The following is a 22039-nucleotide window of genomic DNA, read 5'->3' as shown; positions in this document are numbered from 1 at the left end:
ATTCTGCCTTGGTAGACCACTCACCACTCATCAGGGGGCAAAACAATCAGGGTGGGGGGGAAACAAAACAGGACAGATGACCTTTCATAGTTTCACCAGCGTCCACGTGGCTGCATACATTATTGTAAGAAAACGTGGTGTTTGAAAATAAGAAGTTGTGGAAGGTGAATCCTTCACAAAAGCCCTCAGAGGGTTTATTTAGATGACCATATCCTCTGTTATCAACAGGATGGATTGGTGAGTAATATTTTGATTTAAATGTACTACCTGTTGGGCCCCATTTGCTCTGGGTACACCTTGAGCTTTGCTTCTCTCTGGGCATCAATAACTGCTTTTTGCTTTTGTCTAGAAAGTCCTTCCTCTTGGCTCTCCAGGTCTAGTTCCTAAGTTCCCTTTTTCCTAAAGCCACTCTCCTCCCTTCCAAATGGAAGTTATTTGTCTCCTTTGAATTTCCATTGCAGTTTATCTGTACCTCTCTTATGACACACTTTCTACTTTGGAGCAGAGCGATTCCTTTCCAGGCTTATCTTCTCTACTAGATGGAGGATCCTGTAGGGAAGTCTGTGTCTGACTTTTCTTTGCGTTGCCCACAGAGGTAGCCCATTGCTTTGGGCAATACAATCCTTTACTGAGTTCGGGCACTCAGTAAATAGTTGTTGAATGAATGCGTGAAAGAATGAATGAATGGAATTTATCCTGGGTACACACGTCTTGCATAGTGAGGTACACAGTTAAACAAAGGAAAAAAAAACTGTCCTAAGACAGTTTGTCTTCTTATGAGCTGCCCTTCCAGTCTCTTCCAGAAGTTCCACCTTTCTAAGGCAAGAGCTTAAAATGTAATAAAAATTTATCTAATTCATGATCAAGTGAAAATACTTAGGGCCCAGAGCCAAAAAATATTATTGGAATGAACTTTTTTCAACACCCTAAATCTAACCAGTTGGAATTCTTTTTTTTAAGTACCATCCTATTCAACCTTTTGAAATGAAGGATTTGCCTTTTAGTGGGAAATCTGCATTTCAACACAAAGATGGAACACAATGTCTTTGGCTTACTTATTCTTCAGAAAAGCAAGTTCCTTTTTTTTTTTTTTTGAATTATATGCTTTGCTTATGTTAAAGACAGAGATTGCAGAAAATTTTGTTTATGCCTGACAGATTGGTGGCTTGCATTTTTTGCATTTTTATAGATAAAAGGGCATGAAAGATGTCATCTCTCCTCCTCACTCATAGAGTGGATGCCTAGGGTGAGAACTGTTAAAAGGTGAAATTAGTAATGTGTTGTTAGGTAATCAAGGCTCTGAGATGATAGGCTTGGTCAAAAAAGAAAAAAAAGTTTTTCAATGAGTGATTGATGAGATGAAAGTCATTGGTGAAGTCTCTACGAATATAAGGACAATGAACAAGTTTCAGCAAAGAAATTCTATAGTGTGATGTCTGAAGAATTCTTGCTTGCTTTGTGGAGCATCACGATTCGGTAAAATCTTAGCTAGTAAAAAAGCATAGTGATGGGGAAAACACTCGTGTAAATGCTCATTTCTAGAACAAAAGAGAATGCAATTTTGACCATATCAGAAGGTTAATTAAGAAGTCTGTGAGCAGTGATAAAGCTGGCACATTTTCAGTTCAGATTGACACAACTCAAGACACAGGCATTGCTAATGTTGGCTCTATAATACTCTAAAAAGTCACAGGATCTGAGAGATGGGGGCTGGTATCTGTCTTAAATGGAGGGTCAGGAGCTAGAAGGAGATTCAGTGGATTTGCTTTCCAGTTAGATAAAGAAGCCTCTATCCTAGACTAGCTGCACTGTTGTTATTATTGTGATTTAGATCCAGTAATATTGATAGAACTGGAATTGGTTCGTTCAGGGAACTTTACAAACTTTTGGGATGCATTTTAAGTGTAGTCTGTAAGTTGGCTACTGGCTGAGGGCAGAGAGGGAACTTGAGAATGTTGGAGCTAGAAGGGATGGTAAGTGTCCTTTATTTTGGCCTGTCACCAATATAGAGACCCCTCCCCATCACAGTGGGTTGTCATCTTCTCTTTTTTTGAAGACGCAAGATGAGTGGGAGGTCACGCTTCACAGGGTAACCCTTCCTCTTGGGGATGGCTCTACTTCTTTTGTGCCCCATCTTGCTGGGAAAACAGGGAAGTTATCTAGAAACATATGTTTAAGAAAAGAAATACATAAATGCACATATACATTTTCGTGAACAGCAAACATCTATACGTGTATCTACTCCTCTAGAGAGGCCTGGGTTTTTAATTCCTATAAAAGTCAGCACCCAGAGCAGTCATTCAGTGTTTTGGAAATAATGCTTTGTGCTCAGCTGTTTCAGCACATTTGTAGATCAGCGGTATTACTTGTTGATTGGTAGACAGTGATGTGGCTATAAGACACACCCAGTGATTAGTTTCAGAAACAAATAACAGGTCAGTATTAAAGGAATCTTTGAGATGTTCTTGGGGAAACCTAAAACTTGATTTAATGATCTTCAATTCCAGGGACATCCCACCTGGTTTATAGAGCTCTGTGTCAAAAGTTGGTCCCGATGCATATAGAAATCTAAAGTGACCGATGCATAACATTCAATCAAAACCATTCCCAATTTGTGGCAGATTTTTTAATGAGACCTGAAAGATAAGATCAATTGTTTGTTACTCAGCCATAAGGAAACGTTGCAACCTAATAATGCATAAGGCATTTCAGAGGCCCTAAAGTGGAAATGCTGGGTCTGGAGAGACTTTTATGAAACAGAACAGGTTAAAATGTTTTTCACCAGAGGAGTACAAGGCATTTGAAAAGATTAATTCAGAAGAGGGCAACACATTTGAGAGTCCAGAAAGGGAAACAGGAGTCCAGTGCTTACTGCATCCGTGCAGCGTGCCATAGCTGCATTTGCAAACATTTCCGCTTTTATGGAAGCAGTGAGGACACCATCTGCCTGACATAAGCTGGTTTGGATGTTATGCAAAGAGCGTTCCCTGTTTGAGTCTGGGCCTGTTCCCTGTCCTGGTCAGTGAGGGAGGGTGGAACCTTGGATTCCGCATGGAGGGATCCTTAGGAATTTCCCAAGCTTGCTCTGGTCCTAAAGGAGGTGAGTCCCAGACAGAGGGACGAGAGCCTCATAGCCAGTGGATCTCTGGCTGCCAGGAGAACATCAAAGCTTCCAGCTTCCATTCCTCCCCTCATGCTAAGACAGCACTTATGAAACTGGATTGTGCATACGAATCACCTGGAGTGCTTGCTAAACATAGATTCTTTTACTCTACACCCACTTCCCCAATCCCAGTTTTTGATTCAGTAATTCTGAGGAAGGGCCTGAGATGTTGCATTTCCAACAAGCTCCCAGGTGATGCTGATGCTGGGCTTGGGTCTGCACTTTGAGAACCACTGCCCTGAGAGAACCACCAAGGAAATAAAGAGAGCATAGCTAGACCGCCCACTTCCCTGCCAGCCACCGGAGCCCACCTCTCCCTGGGGAGAAGGAAAATGCAGGTGGGAGGAGAAGAGGCCCTCAGTCAGGGGCAGCCTGCGAAGGCAGAGCTGCTGGTTGAGGGTGCTGCTTAGAAGCATTAATTGTGAGACTCTACTCTGCCTAAAGTGTGATGGAATAATTGAAAGCATCATAGCAAGAAGTTAAACCCTAGGGAAGCTATTAACAATTCAGCATTTCCAGTTCCTGTGGGAATGTTGGTTCTACTTACCAATGAGAACGTGTTCAGAGATGTGTTTGGCGGGAGAGGCTGCAGAATCAGCTGGGGTCCCCATTGTCTTTGGTTTGACACTCTTCGTGGAGGAAGAGAAATGCAAGTATGAGTCTCTCTCACGAAGACAGTGTCAGTAGCTTGTTAGGCTGATAGGAATGGTTTGTTTCTCTTCAGCTGGCTGATTCTGCAGGGGAAGCAGAAGTAGGGGATGAAAACAGTGGGGGTGAGGCAAGGTGCAGGAAGTAGATCAGGTGTTTTCCAATTTTGAAACCAAGTCAGTTCATTTGGACCTTTTGAAAGGTCCACTCAGCACCTCTGGGCTGGACTCTTGCCCAAGAGAGGTTGTTCCTCCGAATGGGTCAAGAGAAAGAGATCCCTTCTCACTGGTACTTCTTGAGCAGTACAGACCAGGGTGGGAACGACAGAGGGGAGGAGAGAGATGGATATCCCAGAAAAGAGCACTGGACTGGGGAGTCAGGAGACTAATTCTGATCTTCACTTTTGTGGTTAACCATCATTATAGCTGTGAGCCAGTCACTTAATTTCTCAAAGCCTCAGTTTCCCCACCTGTAAAATGAAGGCATTAGACTTGATGATCTCTAAGGTTTTTTGCAACTCAAAACCAAACCCAAAACCAAATAATGGTGGCAGATACTCAGACACTCTCCTTGATGAGCCCTCACTCTGCCCTGTGGCCTAGTGCTGTGGGGAACTGGGCCAGACTGCTACCCACAGAAACTCAGCTTGCTCCAGGCCCATGGGTTAGTAGATGAGTTTGCCAACAGGAGATGCATGCAAGTGGTCAGGCCTGGACCAGGTTAACGGTTCTCCCATTGCTTGCTGGGCGTCTATTTGAGGCACCTCAGTGTCTTCCCAGAGTAAGTGGCAGGGAATATGAAATGAGTCTTTCCCAGTGTGAGGGTCCAAGTACCTTGTTGCTTTTATGCTGGGGTCACAGTACTCAGTTGTATGGGTCTCCTAAGAAACGGACTTCAGTCTTGGCAACAAACAAACTTATTAAATAGCTGAGGCAAGAACAAGTGCAAAAATGGATTCTCAGATTTCTCGTTGAAAAACACTATGACTAAATCGGTAGTTAATTTTACCCTTGCCTCTCAATTCATAGAACATAAGCAGTTAGATGAAGACATGCTTGCTTTTTAAGTCCAGTCTTCCTGCTTTTGCTGGTTCATTTTGTGGTATTTGTTTTGTTTGGGGTCAGGGAGGAGGACATGCCTCTGTAGACGGTCTCGGGCTAGGCGGAGCCTTCGTGGCCGCCTCCCTGGGCAGGCCCAGTAACAACAGATTTATGCCTGTGTGTAAGAGCTTCCACGAGCAACACGCCATTGTTACCCACCAGGCTCCTCATGAAAGGAAACCTTGTGCTGACTGCCCTGGCAGTTCTTGGCAGCGTGATCTATAGAAGGAGAACAGGATGTATTTTACACTTGAGACCTGCTATCCTAGAGTATAACAACAACTCTTCTAAGTGCTCTTAATATTAAGCTAATGGAAAACATACTCTGTTTACTCACCATCAAAGTCTGTTTTTCTTCTCTCCCGCCTCCCCCAATCATCACAAACTCCAAGCCTCTAGGACACATGGAGTGTCCCTGCTCCATCTCTCCTCCAGTCTGTCTCAAGGTTGACCTCTCCATGCTTGGTTATCTCAAGGTGGACTTGGAAAAGCTAGGAACTCACCACATAAACCATACAATCCCCAGGTTGCACAAACCAAATATTTCCTTTCTCACGAAAATCTCACTGCTAGAACTGCTTGATTTACGGCTAGATTTATGTTTATCAGTGTGAGAAGTCATTTTTCCTCACCAGAGTGCAACCCAGTGCAGTAGAAGAGAGAAGGTGGGCCACTTTTTTCAGGGTGCTGCTATTTTTGGAATGCTGCTTCGCTCCTTGTCATTGAACGGTAGGATTCCTTACCCTTAATGTGAGGACTTGGCCAAAGTTATCTCAACCCCAGAAGTCTAATCTTTATTGCCCACTGCTTTGTGCTGTAAGAAGCCATGTCTACATGGGGTACTCCATGGATAGAATTCCAAGTCCTGAGATGCCCAAGGTTTCCCTATCATTGAAGGTGCTGTCATAAAAACAGAATGGGAAGAGTGGGACAGGAAAGGCAGAGTGGGACTCTGTTCTAGAAGAAAAGATTCACAAATCTACTCATTTCCTGTTACCATATTGTTTTTTGCTTGAGCTTGTGTTTAAGTAAAGTAAATGTATGCATGTAAACCAGCCTTGCAGATAAATCCCCCCATTTTACCAGGCTGCCAATCATATTACCAATTTTCCCCTTGCTATTTACACATCTCTTATTATAAGACAATAATCAGACAATAACAAACAAACAAATGAACCAAAGAACCACCCCCCCCTGCTGCCCCATACCTAAAACAAACTCCCTTCCCTTTTGTCAAAAAAGACCAAAATTAAAAACAAAACAGAACTGTGGGAAAGAACTCACCACTGTTCTTTTGATACAGGCCTTGGGCCTATTAACTATCTGCAAGGCTGTTGTAATGATGTTAATCTATTTTAATGGAATTGAAATGTGATATCCTGTGGTTTAAGATGCACATTGTTTATAGCTTTAGTGCTTGATTTTGGGTTTCTTTCACAGATAAACTTCTGCACTGGAGGGGCCTCTCCTCCCCTCGTTCTACACACGGAGCTCTAATCCCCACGCCCGGGATGAGTGCAGAATATGCCCCGCAGGGTATTTGTAAGTTGAGCATTATTTCTTCTACAAACGTCCATGTGTGTAGAGATGAGAGTTTCTGGAAATTACCCTTACTTTTTAAGTACTGAAAGGAGTTATTTCCAAAATACATTGGCATCTGCATATGTATATTCCATTACTCACTTGGCACCCAGCTCCCCCAATCCATTCAGCCCCAAGTGGCTTTTTTCCCTCCCCTTTTTCTCTCTCTCCTTACTGAAGCCATGGGGCTGAAAGCAGCTCACCCCTGCGGGTCTCCTCCCCAGGGTCTTGTGTGGCTCCATGGCTGGTGACTGCATACGTCTGTGTGTTCAGGGCCCATTGTATTGCTGGACGTTCACTCCCATGGCCTCATTTAGGACTTCGAATTTACTCCATGGCATATGTCTTTAGCAGAGGCCAGAACCGAAAGGAGTCAGTTCACAGTTACTCTAGAGTTATCCTCATGCATGTTATATATGCATTTACGTGTGTATTTAAACATGGTATATTTTTATATATGCATCGTACATTATATATGTGCATACATATATAATTTCTATTTGTTTTTCTCCTAGATTTAGAGAAAAACGCATAGCATTGTTGCTAAAATTCAAAGATACCATCCCCCCACCCCTGCCATCACTACGACTACCACCATCCAGTTACTTGTTTAAGCCAACTTTTATAGTGGGGACCTTCTTATGAAATTTAGATTTGTATGTTTATAAAAATGTTTTTGGGAAAAAAATGTTTTTGAAAGATGTTGTTTTAGAAGGTAATACAGTTTGCTTCTCTCTGTAGGAATAAATGGTATGAGTCATGCATGGCTAAAAAGTCAGATGGGGGGAGGGGGAGGGGGCCGGGGGATTGATTCCACCCCAAACACAAAAAAGCAGGTTCAAGAAGAAAAGAAGTGTGGCATCTAATTTGTATTTAAGGAAAATATTTTTATTTTTAGAGTAAATGAAAAAAATAACCTTTTGTGGAAAGAAAAAAAGAAAGGGAATGATGTGTCGTGGAGCGGGGATAACAGAGAGCAAGATGCAGGAGTTGGGGCCTTAAAGGTGACTGGTTTTCAGATGGGAGGTCAGCTAGACCCAACCTTCTTGTGAATGGTGTCTGCAGGGCAGGGCCTGCACCCTGAGATCAGACTCCAAGCTAGTTGTTTATTTTAATTAACTCCTAGGTAATCCTAGGTAACAAAGAGTTATTGTATGAATTTCACAAGCCCTCAGGTCCTGAGGGCTGGGTGGTGCAGGGGTTAAAGGCACCTCCCCGCCACGCACTGCCCCCCCGCACCCACAAGCCTAGCTGGGCAGAAGCCTGGGTTAGGTCACGGATTGTACAGAGTTTAGGGGTTTGGACTCATGGTTTCAAGTCCCTACATGCTGACTGGGTGGGGAGAACTCGCCTCGTTTTGCTGGGGGTGCCTGGGGCCCTTACTTGGCTGTGGGAACAGAGCCACCCTTGGAGGGAAGGGGTAGGAAGGGAGTGAGTTCTCTCTCTTCCGCTGGATCCTCCTGAGGGCAGGGAGTTTGATCTAGGGGGTGGGAAACCAGTGGCCTGATAAGGAGCCCCTGTTTTCTCCCTGCTTCCGGCAATGGGAGGGAGCCTAGTTTGCTGGTGCCCATGCCGGCAGGACCAGTTTAGGAGTGACCAGAACAAGGTATGTGGAAATGGGTTGTAGGGATCCAGAAAGTTCTGAAGCAAAACTGACCCGCACCCCACTCAGCTGCCTTAACCAGCTGTCCTTGGCTTTCAGAGCATTTAGCACTGACCTTGTGGCCTCCCTGCTGGGTGGACCATGGGCAAGGGCCTTAAAATCACCCCCTCTTGCTTTCTTCTAACCAGGGCCTCCCCTTGGCCTGGGAAAGCCCGGATTCTGGATTCCAGTCTTTCCTCCAGAAGCCCTTGTGGGTGTGTAACGTGTGGTTAGTCATCATTCGTGGTAACTAATCAAACCTGGTAATAATGAAAACTCACATTCGTGTTAGACCTGATAGATTACAGAGAGCTTTTATATACGTTTGTCATTTGAGCCTCACAGTTCTTTAAGGTACTGTTTTTTACGCTCATTTTCCAGATAGGAAACCTAAGACTTGGAGAAATTAAATGACTGTCCCAGAGCTACCAGCTAGTAAATAGTAGAGCCAGGGGTCCCTCGTAAGACGTCACTCTTCTAAATCATGACTCTTGAGCCTTGGTGACCAACTAGGAATGGGGTTATTCCTTTCCATACAATAAAATGAAATAAAGTAAAAGCTGTAGGTGAGCTAATAGCTGATTTTAACCGTTTTGATGCCTCAAGTTCCCATACTCGGGGCCAGGTCTCCGTTTATTTCTCTAAATCAAAACAATCCCAGTGAATGCCCAATGAGGCTCTCAAATTGAGAAGTTGATTTTCATCAGAGTAAATGAAGAATATTATTATATTTTACACGTCAATAAATCAATGTAGCCCTAATTTTGCCACACAGGAAATCAATTCTGGTCTTTCTAAACCATCAAAGATGTTATGAACAAAGTAATTTCACAAATTACGGCAAGTAACACATTTATTGATGACTGCAGTTTAGGAATTTAGAATCTGTGAGCACTGTAATATAATATGGTGCACTGGCATGAGCTGAGTGAAATACAGATTATATGGTGAAACTGTAATGCATCATTTGCTATTAGTGGACTGGTAATAATTACCAGTTTCAAAGCAGCTCTTTCCATGTAATCTTTAGTCTCAATCGTAACAGCCCTTCTCATTGACATTATGATTACACTAGCTGCCCTCATGATCTAGAATATCTAGTTGATGGGAATACTAAAATGCGGTAGTGAAAACTGTATGTTGTATGCTCATTATAAGATAAAATGCCATTTTCTCTGACCTGATGTATGAGAGAGAGGGGAGGGTAACAGCACAGTGTTAACATATTGTAGCATGATCACGTAACTGGCTTTGAAAACAAAATTTTAGGAAGCTCAGTGCAGCAAAATAAAATGGACTTTTCTCACTTAAGCCTTTTTAAAAGGATCCAGATGAGATCCTTGATGAAGTGCTATATAGATTTCGGCATTTATCAATGGCTGCATTCATGGTGCATGCAAAACCAGCGTCGCTAATTATGGGTCCAGTCCTGGGTTTCAATAGAATATTATAAGGTAAAATATGATTTAAAGGCATTTGTAGTGATGAAAGTGTTAACGACTTGCTTCAGCTGACAAATCTCCTTTTTACTTACCCAATTCAGATTGTCAGGCTAAATGTATGATAATAACACAGAGTCCTAGAGAGGCAAAGGAGAAAGCCACAGAGGGTCACGGTAGTTGGAACCAGATAGTTTTTTTCCTGCCTATTTAGGACCCAAGTCATTGTTCAACAACAACAAAAAATTTATGAAAATACTCTCAATGATGCTTTTTATTTCCCTTTGAAGAGAGGAGGCAAACAAAAATAGGCAGGTAATGTGATACTAATGTCAGCGTTTTCTTTCAAAATCTTTCTGCCTTTTTTTTCCCCCTCCACCATTAGCAAATGTTTGAAACCTAATTTTGGTATCTTATCATCTAATCTTGTTAAAGAGATTTACCCAGGAGTGGGATATATTGAGTGAGATTATAAATGCATTGTAAAGTAAATTACAAGGTCAGGGCAGGGAGTCCATTATTCCGACAAGTGCTTGAGTGAGGCTGGCTTGTTTTGGAATATGAGTGTTTGGGGCTCCTGAGAAGACGCTGCCAGCTTTTCTGACTTGCTAAATGGAGGAATCATAATTGATTAATTCCTCATTCCCACTCTTTAACTCCATGGTGAATTTTTTCCTTTCTCAAAGGTTACTGACAAATACTATCTGTGGCCTTAAGGAACTCCTCTTAAAAAGGGGGACTAAAGTGTATTTCTCATTTGTGTTTTATACAGTGTCTTTTTTTGGAATTCCTGGGAAGTTACTGATTTTTCTCATCCTAGTCCTTTGGCCACCAGCATCTGAGCCCTTTTTAATGCTGAGTTGACTGGTAAACTGTTAAGTTACTCCCTTGTTATATGTGTTTTTTAGTTTAGCTATCACCGAAAAGGAATGATTGGGAAGTCAAGCTGGCCCCTCTTTGCCACAGCGGCATTTCCCACTCTCGGGTTCTTTTCAGCGAGAGAGAAATAATGTGACTTAAGCAGGGCCCCTCTCCAGACGGCTTGGCTACTGGCCAAAGAGTTGACTAGCTGAACTGTATCTTTCTGTTTCTTTCTCAACTGGAGCTGAGGCTCAGCTGAGGGCGCAGGATGTTGTATAATTTGGTTCACGTTGTTAGCCTCTCAAAATAATGAGGAGGGGGCTAGTGTAGCATTTCTCAGCCTGCTGCCCTTCATGGTGCTGGCTGCTTTAACTGTTCTTAAACTAGGATGCTGTGTCTGCTTAAGTTGGCACTAGACACTCCATCTAACTTCTCTAGACTCGCATTTGTTCGACTGGGGCGACAACTCCTAAAGATTTGATACGGCCTGTTGGTTAAATCTGAATTAAATTTCTCTATTGAGATTTTTTTGTACCAGCCCTTGAGATAAAAATGGGAATCCCCGTGGGGTGTTGTGGAACCAGAATTGGGACTAACTGACCCTCACACAGGCTGGGATTGTGAGGATGTTGGTAGTCTCTCTTCCACGTAATTATTTCATGAGTACCTTCTCATTTTTAACAATATCAACAATTAGTGTGTTTCAGGCTAAGATTAAAAGCATCTCTAGGGCCATAGAGAATTGTAATGAGTTGACCTTCTCTTTTTTCATATCTCCATGAAATGATTGCCTATTTAGAAAGTTCACCTGCCACCCAGGGGGATTTAGGAAGCAGGAGTTTCCCTTAGGCCAGGCTGTCCAAATCCCTCACTTAACGGACGAGGAAAACAGAGGCACAGAGATGAAATGGCTTGCCCCAAAACACAGCTGGTGAAAGACTGGAAAGTTCAAAAGACGTTTGCTGAATTTCTCTAGAATGTAGGGATCCTCATCCTCAAGCTTGAATCGGTCTAGATCTTTCTGCTTTGAAGACTGGATTTAAAATTCTTAGAACTGAGTCAAATGGCAGGAAGACTGATTTGACAAATATTTATTGGGCATCAACCTCCAGATGTGCCAGCACCATCTAGGCACAGGGGATAAGGTCAGTGAGGGCTTAGGCCGTGGGGTTGAGGGCTGGGGGCAGGGAAGGCTGGAGGTGGAACATAAATAAGCAATTGCTGATGCCCTCCTTGGTGATTAAACATTGATGTTGGTGTTGTATTATTTTGCAGGTAAAGATGAGCCCAGCAGCTACACATGTACAACTTGCAAACAGCCATTCACCAGTGCATGGTTTCTCTTGCAACACGCACAGAACACTCATGGATTAAGAATCTACTTAGAAAGCGAACACGGAAGTCCCCTGACCCCGCGGGTTGGTATCCCTTCAGGACTAGGTGCAGAATGTCCTTCCCAGCCACCTCTCCATGGGATTCATATTGCAGACAATAACCCCTTTAACCTGCTAAGAATACCAGGATCAGTATCCAGAGAGGCTTCCGGCCTGGCAGAAGGGCGCTTTCCACCCACTCCCCCCCTGTTTAGTCCACCACCGAGACATCACTTGGACCCCCACCGCATAGAGCGCCTGGGGGCGGAAGAGATGGCCCTGGCCACCCATCACCCGAGTGCCTTTGACAGGGTGCTGCGGTTGAATCCAATGGCTATGGAGCCTCCCGCCATGGATTTCTCTAGGAGACTTAGAGAGCTGGCAGGGAACACGTCTAGCCCACCGCTGTCCCCAGGCCGGCCCAGCCCTATGCAAAGGTTACTGCAACCATTCCAGCCAGGTAGCAAGCCGCCCTTCCTGGCGACGCCCCCACTCCCTCCTCTGCAATCCGCCCCTCCTCCCTCCCAGCCCCCGGTCAAGTCCAAGTCATGTGAGTTCTGCGGCAAGACGTTCAAATTTCAGAGCAACCTGGTGGTGCATCGGCGCAGCCACACGGGCGAGAAGCCCTACAAGTGCAACCTGTGCGACCACGCATGCACACAGGCCAGCAAGCTGAAGCGCCACATGAAGACGCACATGCACAAGTCGTCCCCCATGACGGTCAAGTCCGACGACGGCCTCTCCACCGCCAGCTCCCCGGAACCCGGCACCAGCGACCTGGTGGGCAGCGCCAGCAGCGCGCTCAAGTCCGTGGTGGCCAAGTTCAAGAGCGAGAACGACCCCAACTTGATCCCGGAGAATGGGGACGAGGAGGAAGAGGAGGACGACGAGGAAGAGGAAGAAGAGGAGGAAGAGGAGGAGGAGGAGCTGACGGAGAGCGAGAGGGTGGACTACGGCTTCGGGCTGAGCCTGGAGGCGGCGCGCCACCACGAGAACAGCTCGCGGGGCGCGGTGGTGGGCGTGGGCGACGAGGGCCGTGCCCTGCCCGACGTCATGCAGGGCATGGTGCTCAGCTCCATGCAGCACTTCAGCGAGGCCTTCCACCAGGTCCTGGGCGAGAAGCATAAGCGCGGCCACCTGGCCGAGGCCGAGGGCCACAGGGACACATGCGACGAAGACTCGGTGGCCGGCGAGTCGGACCGCATAGACGATGGCACTGTTAACGGCCGCGGCTGCTCCCCGGGAGAGTCGGCCTCGGGGGGCCTGTCCAAAAAGCTGCTGCTGGGCAGCCCCAGCTCGCTGAGCCCCTTCTCCAAGCGCATCAAGCTCGAGAAGGAGTTCGACCTGCCCCCGGCCGCGATGCCCAACACGGAGAATGTGTACTCGCAGTGGCTCGCCGGCTACGCGGCCTCCAGGCAGCTCAAAGATCCCTTCCTTAGCTTCGGAGACTCCAGACAATCGCCTTTCGCCTCCTCGTCGGAGCACTCCTCGGAGAACGGAAGCTTGCGCTTCTCCACGCCGCCCGGGGAGCTGGACGGAGGGATCTCGGGGCGCAGCGGCACGGGAAGTGGAGGGAGCACGCCCCATATTAGTGGTCCGGGCCCGGGCAGGCCCAGCTCAAAAGAGGGCAGACGCAGCGACACTTGTGAGTACTGTGGGAAAGTCTTCAAGAACTGTAGCAATCTCACTGTCCACAGGAGAAGCCACACGGGCGAAAGGCCTTATAAATGCGAGCTGTGCAACTATGCCTGTGCCCAGAGTAGCAAGCTCACCAGGCACATGAAAACGCATGGCCAGGTGGGGAAGGACGTTTACAAATGTGAAATTTGTAAGATGCCTTTTAGCGTGTACAGTACCCTGGAGAAACACATGAAAAAATGGCACAGTGATCGAGTGTTGAATAATGATATAAAAACTGAATAGAGGTATATTAATACCCCTCCCTCACTCCCACCTGCCACATCCTTTTTTCATCACCCTCCCCTTTCCCCATCGCCCTCCAGCCCCACACCCTGTAGGATTTTTTTCTAGTCCCATGTGATTTAAACATACAAACAAACAAACAGAAGTAACGGAAGCTAAGAATATGAGAGTGCTTGTCACCAGCACACCTGTTTTGTTTTGTTTTTTTTCTTTTTCTTTTTTTCCTTTATGTTCTCACCGTTTGAATGCATGATCTGTATGGGGCAATACTATTGCATTTTACGCAAACTTTGAGCCTTTCTCTTGTGCAATAATTTACATGTTGTGTATGTTTTTTGTTTTTTTTTTAAACTTAGACAGCATGTATGGTATGTTATGGCTATTTTAAATTGTCCCCGATTCGTTGCTGAGAAAACATGTTGCTGTTTCCAGTTCCGTTCTGAGAGAAAAAGAGAGAGAGAGAGAAAAAGACCATGCTGCATACATTCTGTAATACATATCATGTACAGTTTTCTTTTATAACGTGAGGAGGGAAAACAGTCTTTGGATTAACCCTCTATAGACAGAATAGATGGCACTGAAAGCAAATCTCTACAAGCTAAATGTCTGTCTCTAAAGGGTTAAATATATCAATTGGAGATGAAGGAAAGGCCTTGAATTGACAAATTAACAGAAAAATAAAACAAGTTTATTCTATCATTTGGTTTTAAAATATGAGTGCCTTGGATCTATTAAAACCACATTGATGGTTCTTTCTACTTGTTATAAACTTGTAGCTTAATTCAGCATTGGGTGAGGTAATAAACCTTAGGACCTAGAGTATAATTCTATATTGTATTTCTCACAACAATGGCTACCTAAAAATATGACCCATTATGTCCTAGTTAATCATCATTTTCCCTTTCGTTTAATCTTGTAAGCAAAACTGATTATACCAGTATAAAAGCTATTTTGCTCCTGGTGAGAGCTTAAAAGAAATGGGCTCTTTTGCCCAAAGTTTTATTTTTTTTAAATGATGATTAAATTGAATGTGCAACGTGCAAAAGCTCTGGAACACGATTAAATACATTAGTAAGGAATTCATTTTATGAAGATAACTTGTTTTAAATAATGTCTTTTGAAAAAAATTCTGGCACCAGAAGAAATAGATCCAGATCTACTTGGTTGTCAAATGGACAATCAAACGATAAACTTTAAGACCTTGAATAGCATGTTAAAAAGAAGAGACTGACAATAAGGTTTGACAGAGGGTAACAGAGGAAAAAAATATGTGATTTATTAGCACAATGTGGTACTATTTGCCATTTTAAACTAGAACAGGTGTATAAGCTAATATTGATACAATGATGATTAACTATGAATTCTTAAGACTTGCGTTTAAATGTGACATTCTTAAAAAAGAAGAGAAAGAATTTTAAGAGTAGCAGTATATATGTCTGTGCTCCCTAAAATTTGTACTTCATTTCTTTTCCATACACTGTGTGCTATTTGTGTTAACATGAAAGAGGATTCATTGTTTTTATTTTATTTTTTTAATTTTTTCTTTTTTTATTAAGCTAGCATCTGCCCCAGTTGGTGTTCAAATAGCACTTGACTCTGCCTGTAATATCTGTATCTTTTCTCTAATCAGAGATACAGAGGTTGAGTATAAAATAAACCTGCTCAGATAGGACAATTAAGTGCACTGTACAATTTTCCCAGTTTACAGGTCTATACTTAAGGGAAAAGTTGCAAGAACGCTGAAAAAAATAATTTGAACACAATCTCATTGATGAGCATTTAAAAAAAAAACTAAAAAAAAACTTTGCCCGCCATTTACTTGACTAATGAGCTTACTTACTTGGACTCAACATTGCAAGCGCTGTGAATGGAAAACAGAATACACTTAACATAGAAATGAATGATTGCTTTCGCTTCTACAGTGCAAGGATTTTTTTGTACAAAACTTTTTTAAATATAAATGTTAAGAAAAAAAGAATTTTTTAAAAAAACACTTCATTATGTTTAGGGGGGAACTGCATTTTAGGGTTCCATTGTCTTGGTGGTGTTACAAGACTTGTTATCCATTTAAAAATGGTAGTGGAAATTCTATGCCTTGGATACACACCGCTCTTCAGGTTGTAAAAAAAAAAACATACATTGGGGAAAGGTTTAAGATTATATAGTACTTAAATATAGGAAAATGCACACTCATGTTGATTCCTATGCTAAAACACATTTATGGTCTTTTTTCTGTATTTCTAGAATGGTATTTGAATTAAATGTTCATCTAGTGTTAGGCACTATAGTATTTATATTGAAGCTTGTATTTTTAACTGTTGCTTGTTCTCTTAAAAGGTATCAATGTACCTTTTTTGGTAGTGGAAAAAAAAAAGACAGGCTGCCACAGTATATTTTTTTAATTTGGCAGGATAATATAGTGCAAATTATTTGTATGCTTCAAAAAAAAAAAAAAGAGAAACAAAAAAGTGTGACATTGTACAGATGAGAAGCCATATAATGGCGGTTTGGGGGAGCCTGCTAGAATGTCACACGGATGGCTGTCATAGGGGTTGTACATATCCTTTTTTGTTCCTTTTTCCTGCTGCCATGCTGTATGCAGTACTGCAAGCTAATAACGTTGGTTTGTTATGTAGTGTGCTTTTTGTCCCTTTCCTTCTATCACCCTACATTCCAGCATCTTACCTTCATATGCAGTAAAAGAAAGAAAGAAAAAAAAAAAAGGAAAAAAAAAAAAAAAACCAATGTTTTGCAGTTTTTTTCATTGCCAAAAACTAAATGGTGCTTTATATTTAGATTGGAAAGAATTTCATATGCAAAGCATATTAAAGAGAAAGCCCGCTTTAGTCAATACTTTTTTGTAAATGGCAATGCAGAATATTTTGTTATTGGCCTTTTCTATTCCTGTAATGAAAGCTGTTTGTCGTAACTTGAAATTTTATCTTTTACTATGGGAGTCACTATTTATTATTGCTTATGTGCCCTGTTCAAAACAGAGGCACTTAATTTGATCTTTTATTTTTCTTTGTTTTTATTTTTTTTTTATTTGGATGACCAAAGGTCATTACAACCTGGCTTTTTATTGTATTTGTTTCTGGTCTTTGTTAAGTTCTATTGGAAAAACCACTGTCTGTGTTTTTTTGGCAGTTGTCTGCATTAACCTGTTCATACACCCATTTTGTCCCTTTATTGAAAAAAATAAAAAATTAAAGTACACAATGTAAGCTTCTTGTGTCCTCATTTGACACACTCTGTAAATTACTTTCAAGAAAATAACAGGTTTTAAGAGAAGGCCAGTCAGTCTTTTTCAAGATTATTTCTATGGGCATTTTGATGCGTGTATTATACCCTAAAGGAACATAAAATACTTACTATATTAAAATAGACATATCTCAAGCCATGGAAATAGTTTAGACTTTATAATTCTAGAATAATTTTCGAGAAATGGAAAGTGTTTTCAGTCTGATGTTAAAAACTTCCCCTCCATCTCTTAGCAGTAATCCATTCAGATATAAATGAAAAACTTACTGATAATAGCATCTTAAACCTTTATTCCCTTTGGATTTTTTTTGTGTTCTTGTTGTCTAAAAGTTCTTTTCTATTCTCCCATCATGCCCTATCTTAGAACATAATGTAAAAAAGTTTTTTTTTTTTTGATCAGCTCTTTTGTTTCCACATAAGAGTCTTTCCTCATACCAAAAATAATCCCACCCCTCAAATCTAAAAATCCAGAAACGAAAGCATCAGGTAAAAGAGAGAGGGGGGGAAAAAAAAGGAAAGAAAGAAAGCAGTAACTAGGAGTTTAGCCAGCTTTGGCCAAATCTGTGGAATCAGCCACTAATTTCCTGAGATATATGGTGGTTTGCTTTGTGATTCTGAGATCCTAGGGACCCTAGACGGGACAGATGTTGTAGCTGTTTTTATAGGGTCTTCCTGGTTGATAGCAAATGAGGGTGGGAATACCCTTCAATTATCTTTTGGCCAACCAACAGATTTATAAAATGAAGCAACGTCTTTGAAAAGCAAGTTAGGTCTGTTTTAAAAACCCCTCCTTAGAAATCTGTGTTGTCAGTTTTACAAATACTGCATGTTGCAGCATCTATTTGCTTTATTAAAACACATACCTCTGTGACACTGTCTCCCTGTTCCCAGTGTAGATGAATGGATACGACCTTGTTCTTCTTTTTGTAAAAACCAAAACAAAAACCGTTCTGTTGTCTTGTGGTAGCATTTCTGTTGCTCAGTTCTTATGCCCTGGTGCCTTGTGAGGTGGCCTTTTCACAGAATGCCTTTTATCTGAGGCAAGAATTGTTTTATTTTTCTAAACTATAGAGAAAGTAAGTGTATTTTTTTAAAGTCTGTTTGGGTAGGAAGCAGAGAGTGGAGGCAGAGAGGAATCTGGTAAGAGATGATCTGGGAGAGCATTAATGGTACAGGAGCTGGGATGGAATGAGGGGGTACTTGCAGAACTTGATAATTGGCAGTGAAGTGAGGGGTGATATATGTGTTTTAGATGAGTTTAACTTCACAAGTGAATCCAGAATGCTGTTCAAGACAGATAGAAATATTCTTCAAGTGCCATGCCAGTTTCAGACATGGTGACATGCTCCACCATATTAAATGTCCATAAAACCGCTGTGTGTTCCTATTACTCTTTTATTAGGAGCTATGAGTACAGCTGTGCAGGTTTTATGTACAGTATTCATTTAAATTTCTCAGTATATGATGCTCTTAGTGTAATTAGGTTTTGCATCCTGACAGACAGAATTAATGGTGGATACTGTGTGCTTGTATGCTCAAATTTCTTAAATGGGGAATGGGGAGGGTGCAAACATCTGGTGATAAATCACAGATTATGTTTGATTTACATGGTCCCAAAGTTAAATAAATTTATTGGGAGACAGGTTCTTCAAGGTTCTCAGTCTCCTGACTTATTGAAGCCCTCTTATAAAATATCATTTCTGAAGCTGCATGAACAATAGAAGCCTGAAAACCTAGGCAACAAGAATATAACTTATAAATGACATCTTGTATCTGGAACCCTAAACTTAAAAATCTTAATATAAAATAACAAAAAACATTTCCAACAGTAGGATGAATTCATGATAAAGCTTTAAAACGAGGAACTACTAAGGACATGAACACATTTCAAAATTCTCAACTTAAGTTTATGTGACACCCCTGATGTGTTGAATGCAATGTTCTCTACATACTTGAACTCCTAAAGCTTAAAATGTTCCTTTTTATCTTCATTTTGAGAACAATTTAATAAACAGGAATACAGTAAATACTATTTCTCACGGATTTTAACCCAGACACTCTCCAGTACATGTACTACCTTCATCCTGAAACCAGTAACTCTCCTCTCTCTGCTTAGGACCTACAAAAAGAGTGAGACGAACATATTTTAAAGGTTGCTAAGAAGTGAGGTGAACGCTTGGGTCTTCGTTTGTACCAGCAATGGCAGGAAGTGTGAAGTAGCTGAGTTTTTCCCAGGGCATTCTGTGATAGAACTGTTTATTTAAATACCATTTTTGTATATGCAATAAGTTCATACTGTGTATATTCATAATGCTTGAAGTGAGGACTTGAAAGGAAGTGGCGGTGGGGGCTAGATATCATTTCATTTGGAGAAATAAGGAAATGAGCTGGTTTATTCACAGGCACTAAAAGTTTGTTAAAAGGTACTGGGATATTTCAGGCCTTCCTGGAAAGGAGTTGAGAAGCCTCAGGCCCCATTCTGTCCTGCTTCAAACACGTTACTCTCAGAGAGTGAGGGAGGAAATAACAGTGTTTTTGTTTTTTAAACCCCTCCCCTGCTCCATACACACAAACATGATTTCTTATGACTGTGTTGTAGTCGTGTGTTCTTCATTATGATTCTGTTACTCCATTGTCCCTGGGCCTGGTGTGTTCAAGAATGTACACATCCTATGCTCTTTTTTTCAGACTACTTCCCATTTAAAAAAAAAAAAAAAATTGTGGGACTTTTGCTGGTATGAGGATGGGATTGGCAGTGTTCTTTAAACCTGCTTGGAAAAATGTTTTTTAAAAGACTGTTAACTTTTAAAAGGCATTAGCCACTTAGCAAATTTTCCTAAGTGTCTCCTAAGGCCCTGCAGCTTTCCCAATTAAGAATAAATGAACCTGTTTTTAGAGAGATGGACATCAGAACACATAGATGGAGCTGGGATTATGTACATTTATTCCAAGGTTGCTTTAGCTACAAATTGTAGACATGGGTTGGTGGGTCTGTTCTTTTGCTGCTGTCATCTTGTTATCCCATTAGCCCGCTGTTTCATTTAGTAAAACACATGGCCAGTGAATCAGCCTTTAAGGGGATGGGCCTATTTCTCTCTCTCTCTCTATTTCCCAGTGTCATTCATGATCATGGGATGCGATCAATTCCTCCCTTTCACATGGGAAAGGAGACCAATACAGTTCACGTGGGTCCATTGTACTCAACAACCTAAACTTGGCTGAAGGCAACTCAATGGTTGATCCAAATACTGTTTTCCCTTTCTGTAAAGTGATAAAGGGAGCATTTATCAGGTCTTTATTATGGCAGAAAAGGCAAATTAAGCCATTTCCCCAAAGTCTATCCTTTAAAGCAGGACCCCCAAACCCATAGGGGGGCTGTGCTTTTAAATAACAGTGGATGTGGTACATGCCCATGCTAGCTATACTTTGTCTGTTAGGATTTTAAATATTGGTAGCAGGTCTGACAAAGGGGTTTGATGGGGGTATCAGCGAAAGGGGCCTCAACGACAGTGACTTAGGGTTGGGCTGGGAATGGAATTCCCAAGAGCCCACCTGGACACAGCAGGCCCCTCAGCCCAGGTCTCCACTGCTCAGGGGGGGGATTCGAGAAAGCAGCTGAGCTCCAGACCCTGGGCCTCCTGCGGCGCCAAGTCAGGGGAGAGGAGGCCCCAGGCCCCTGCTTCGGGTCGCCATGGCAACGAGGCCTGGAATGCCACAGTCGTAGCCCTCTTCCTCGGCACATCCGGACTCCCAGTTCTGCTGCTTCGAGTCAATGTACAAAGCAAGGGAGGAACCCTGGAGGAAAATAACCACTCCCTTCTTCCCTTCGCCACTGCCTTGTCCCCTTACAAAAAAGAAAAAAAAGAAAAGAAAACTGCATGTTTGAAAGAAACTACAGGCAGTTTTTGGTGCCATTTGGGAGCAACTATTTTGAGTTCTGGTTTCCTCTTCAGAGATTTGTTCGCCTCTTGTAAATCGTTGGCTGCTTTGACGTTGAACTTGATGACATTTCATGTTTTCGTTGTGCTGCTTTTACATCAATTTTGATTTTTTTGTTTCTTTATAAGTTTATTATTATTTTAAGGAAATGTCCCCCTCCCTCCTCCTTCCCCTGTTCTCCTCAACCAAAGGACTGTTTCCTACTCAGTTTTCTCAGTCATAAGGGAAAGTGTTTCCTTCCAGGTGTGTCCCCAGCTTATTAGGACTGTCCTATGATCGGGGAGGGGGTCTGGGTCCTTTGGGGGAAGGCGGGGAGGGAGGCATGGGGAAGGCACTCAGAGGTCAGAGATTTGGGGGAGGTGGGGGAGATTGAGTTTGAAATCATGTTTAAGATGCCGGTGGCTCAACCTGTGCTTGATTTAAGTTATAATTTTAAAAAGCTAGTTAGAGAACAGAAAATGACTGGGCCAAGTCACACCTGTACTTTTTTTTTCCCCCTCCTCTGTCTCCAACCTCTTTCTAGGTTCTTCACACACCCCCGTTCGGCGTAGTACCCAGAGAGCTCAAGATGTGTGGCAGTTTTCGGATGGAAGCTCGAGAGCCCTTAAGTTCTGAGAAAATTTGAACCCCCAGGGGCGGGGTGGACGCGTGCCACCCAGCCGACATCTGCGTGGTCTGTCATCCTGCTAGTTTGTGATGTTTTCTGACAGTAGCCTCCAAGAAGCCGTTGTGCGAAGACAGAGTCCTGCAGCGTCCTTCCTGCCCGGGCCTGCAGTGCCATTTTATTTATATTTTTTAATAAAAAGTAAAAACAAAAAAACAGACCCACATTGGAACAGTGAATCAGTCCCATATTGAGGGCCCATGGACCATCGCTGTCCTGAGTGCCGTCCTGGCCCTTCTGAGACCAGCCAACCTAATTCCCCGTATTGTGGAAATGAGCATGAGTTCCCCCAGACCCCTTGTTTCTATACATTCTATGTTGTCTTTTAAAAAGTGTGCTTAACATTGACACAATAAATGTTGGAGCTTTAGGTGGTGTTTGCTTGTTCTTTAATTATTAATGCTTATAAGACAATGCAGTGCAGCTGCTTAAGACTGTATTTCTG

General features: G+C 42.6%; 1 protein-coding gene across 9 annotated transcripts in view; it reads left to right on the top strand.

Annotated features, from left to right (window-relative positions):
- BCL11A (BCL11 transcription factor A) overlaps positions 1 to 21687 on the top strand; it is a 96535-nt gene extending 74848 nt beyond the window's left edge. The window contains exons 3-6 of one of the 9 annotated variants that reach the window (XM_061210516.1): positions 6352 to 6453; positions 11710 to 11852; positions 12390 to 13452; positions 21454 to 21687. In XM_061210516.1, coding sequence (XP_061066499.1) covers positions 6352 to 6453; positions 11710 to 11852; positions 12390 to 13452; positions 21454 to 21545 — 1400 coding nt within the window. In that variant the 3' untranslated portion in view covers positions 21546 to 21687. Of the gene's footprint in view, positions 1 to 6351; positions 6454 to 11709; positions 13891 to 21453 lie in introns of those variants that run through there. The other 8 variants (XM_061210512.1, XM_061210517.1, XM_061210511.1 and 5 more) reach the window with 8 other exon arrangements.
- Positions 21688 to 22039: the final 352 nt, after the last annotated feature.

The sequence above is a fragment of the Eubalaena glacialis genome, chromosome 14 (assembly GCF_028564815.1).
Source record: "Eubalaena glacialis isolate mEubGla1 chromosome 14, mEubGla1.1.hap2.+ XY, whole genome shotgun sequence".
Taxonomy (NCBI): domain Eukaryota; kingdom Metazoa; phylum Chordata; class Mammalia; order Artiodactyla; family Balaenidae; genus Eubalaena; species Eubalaena glacialis.
This window is presented reverse-complemented; position numbering and strand designations above follow the sequence as displayed.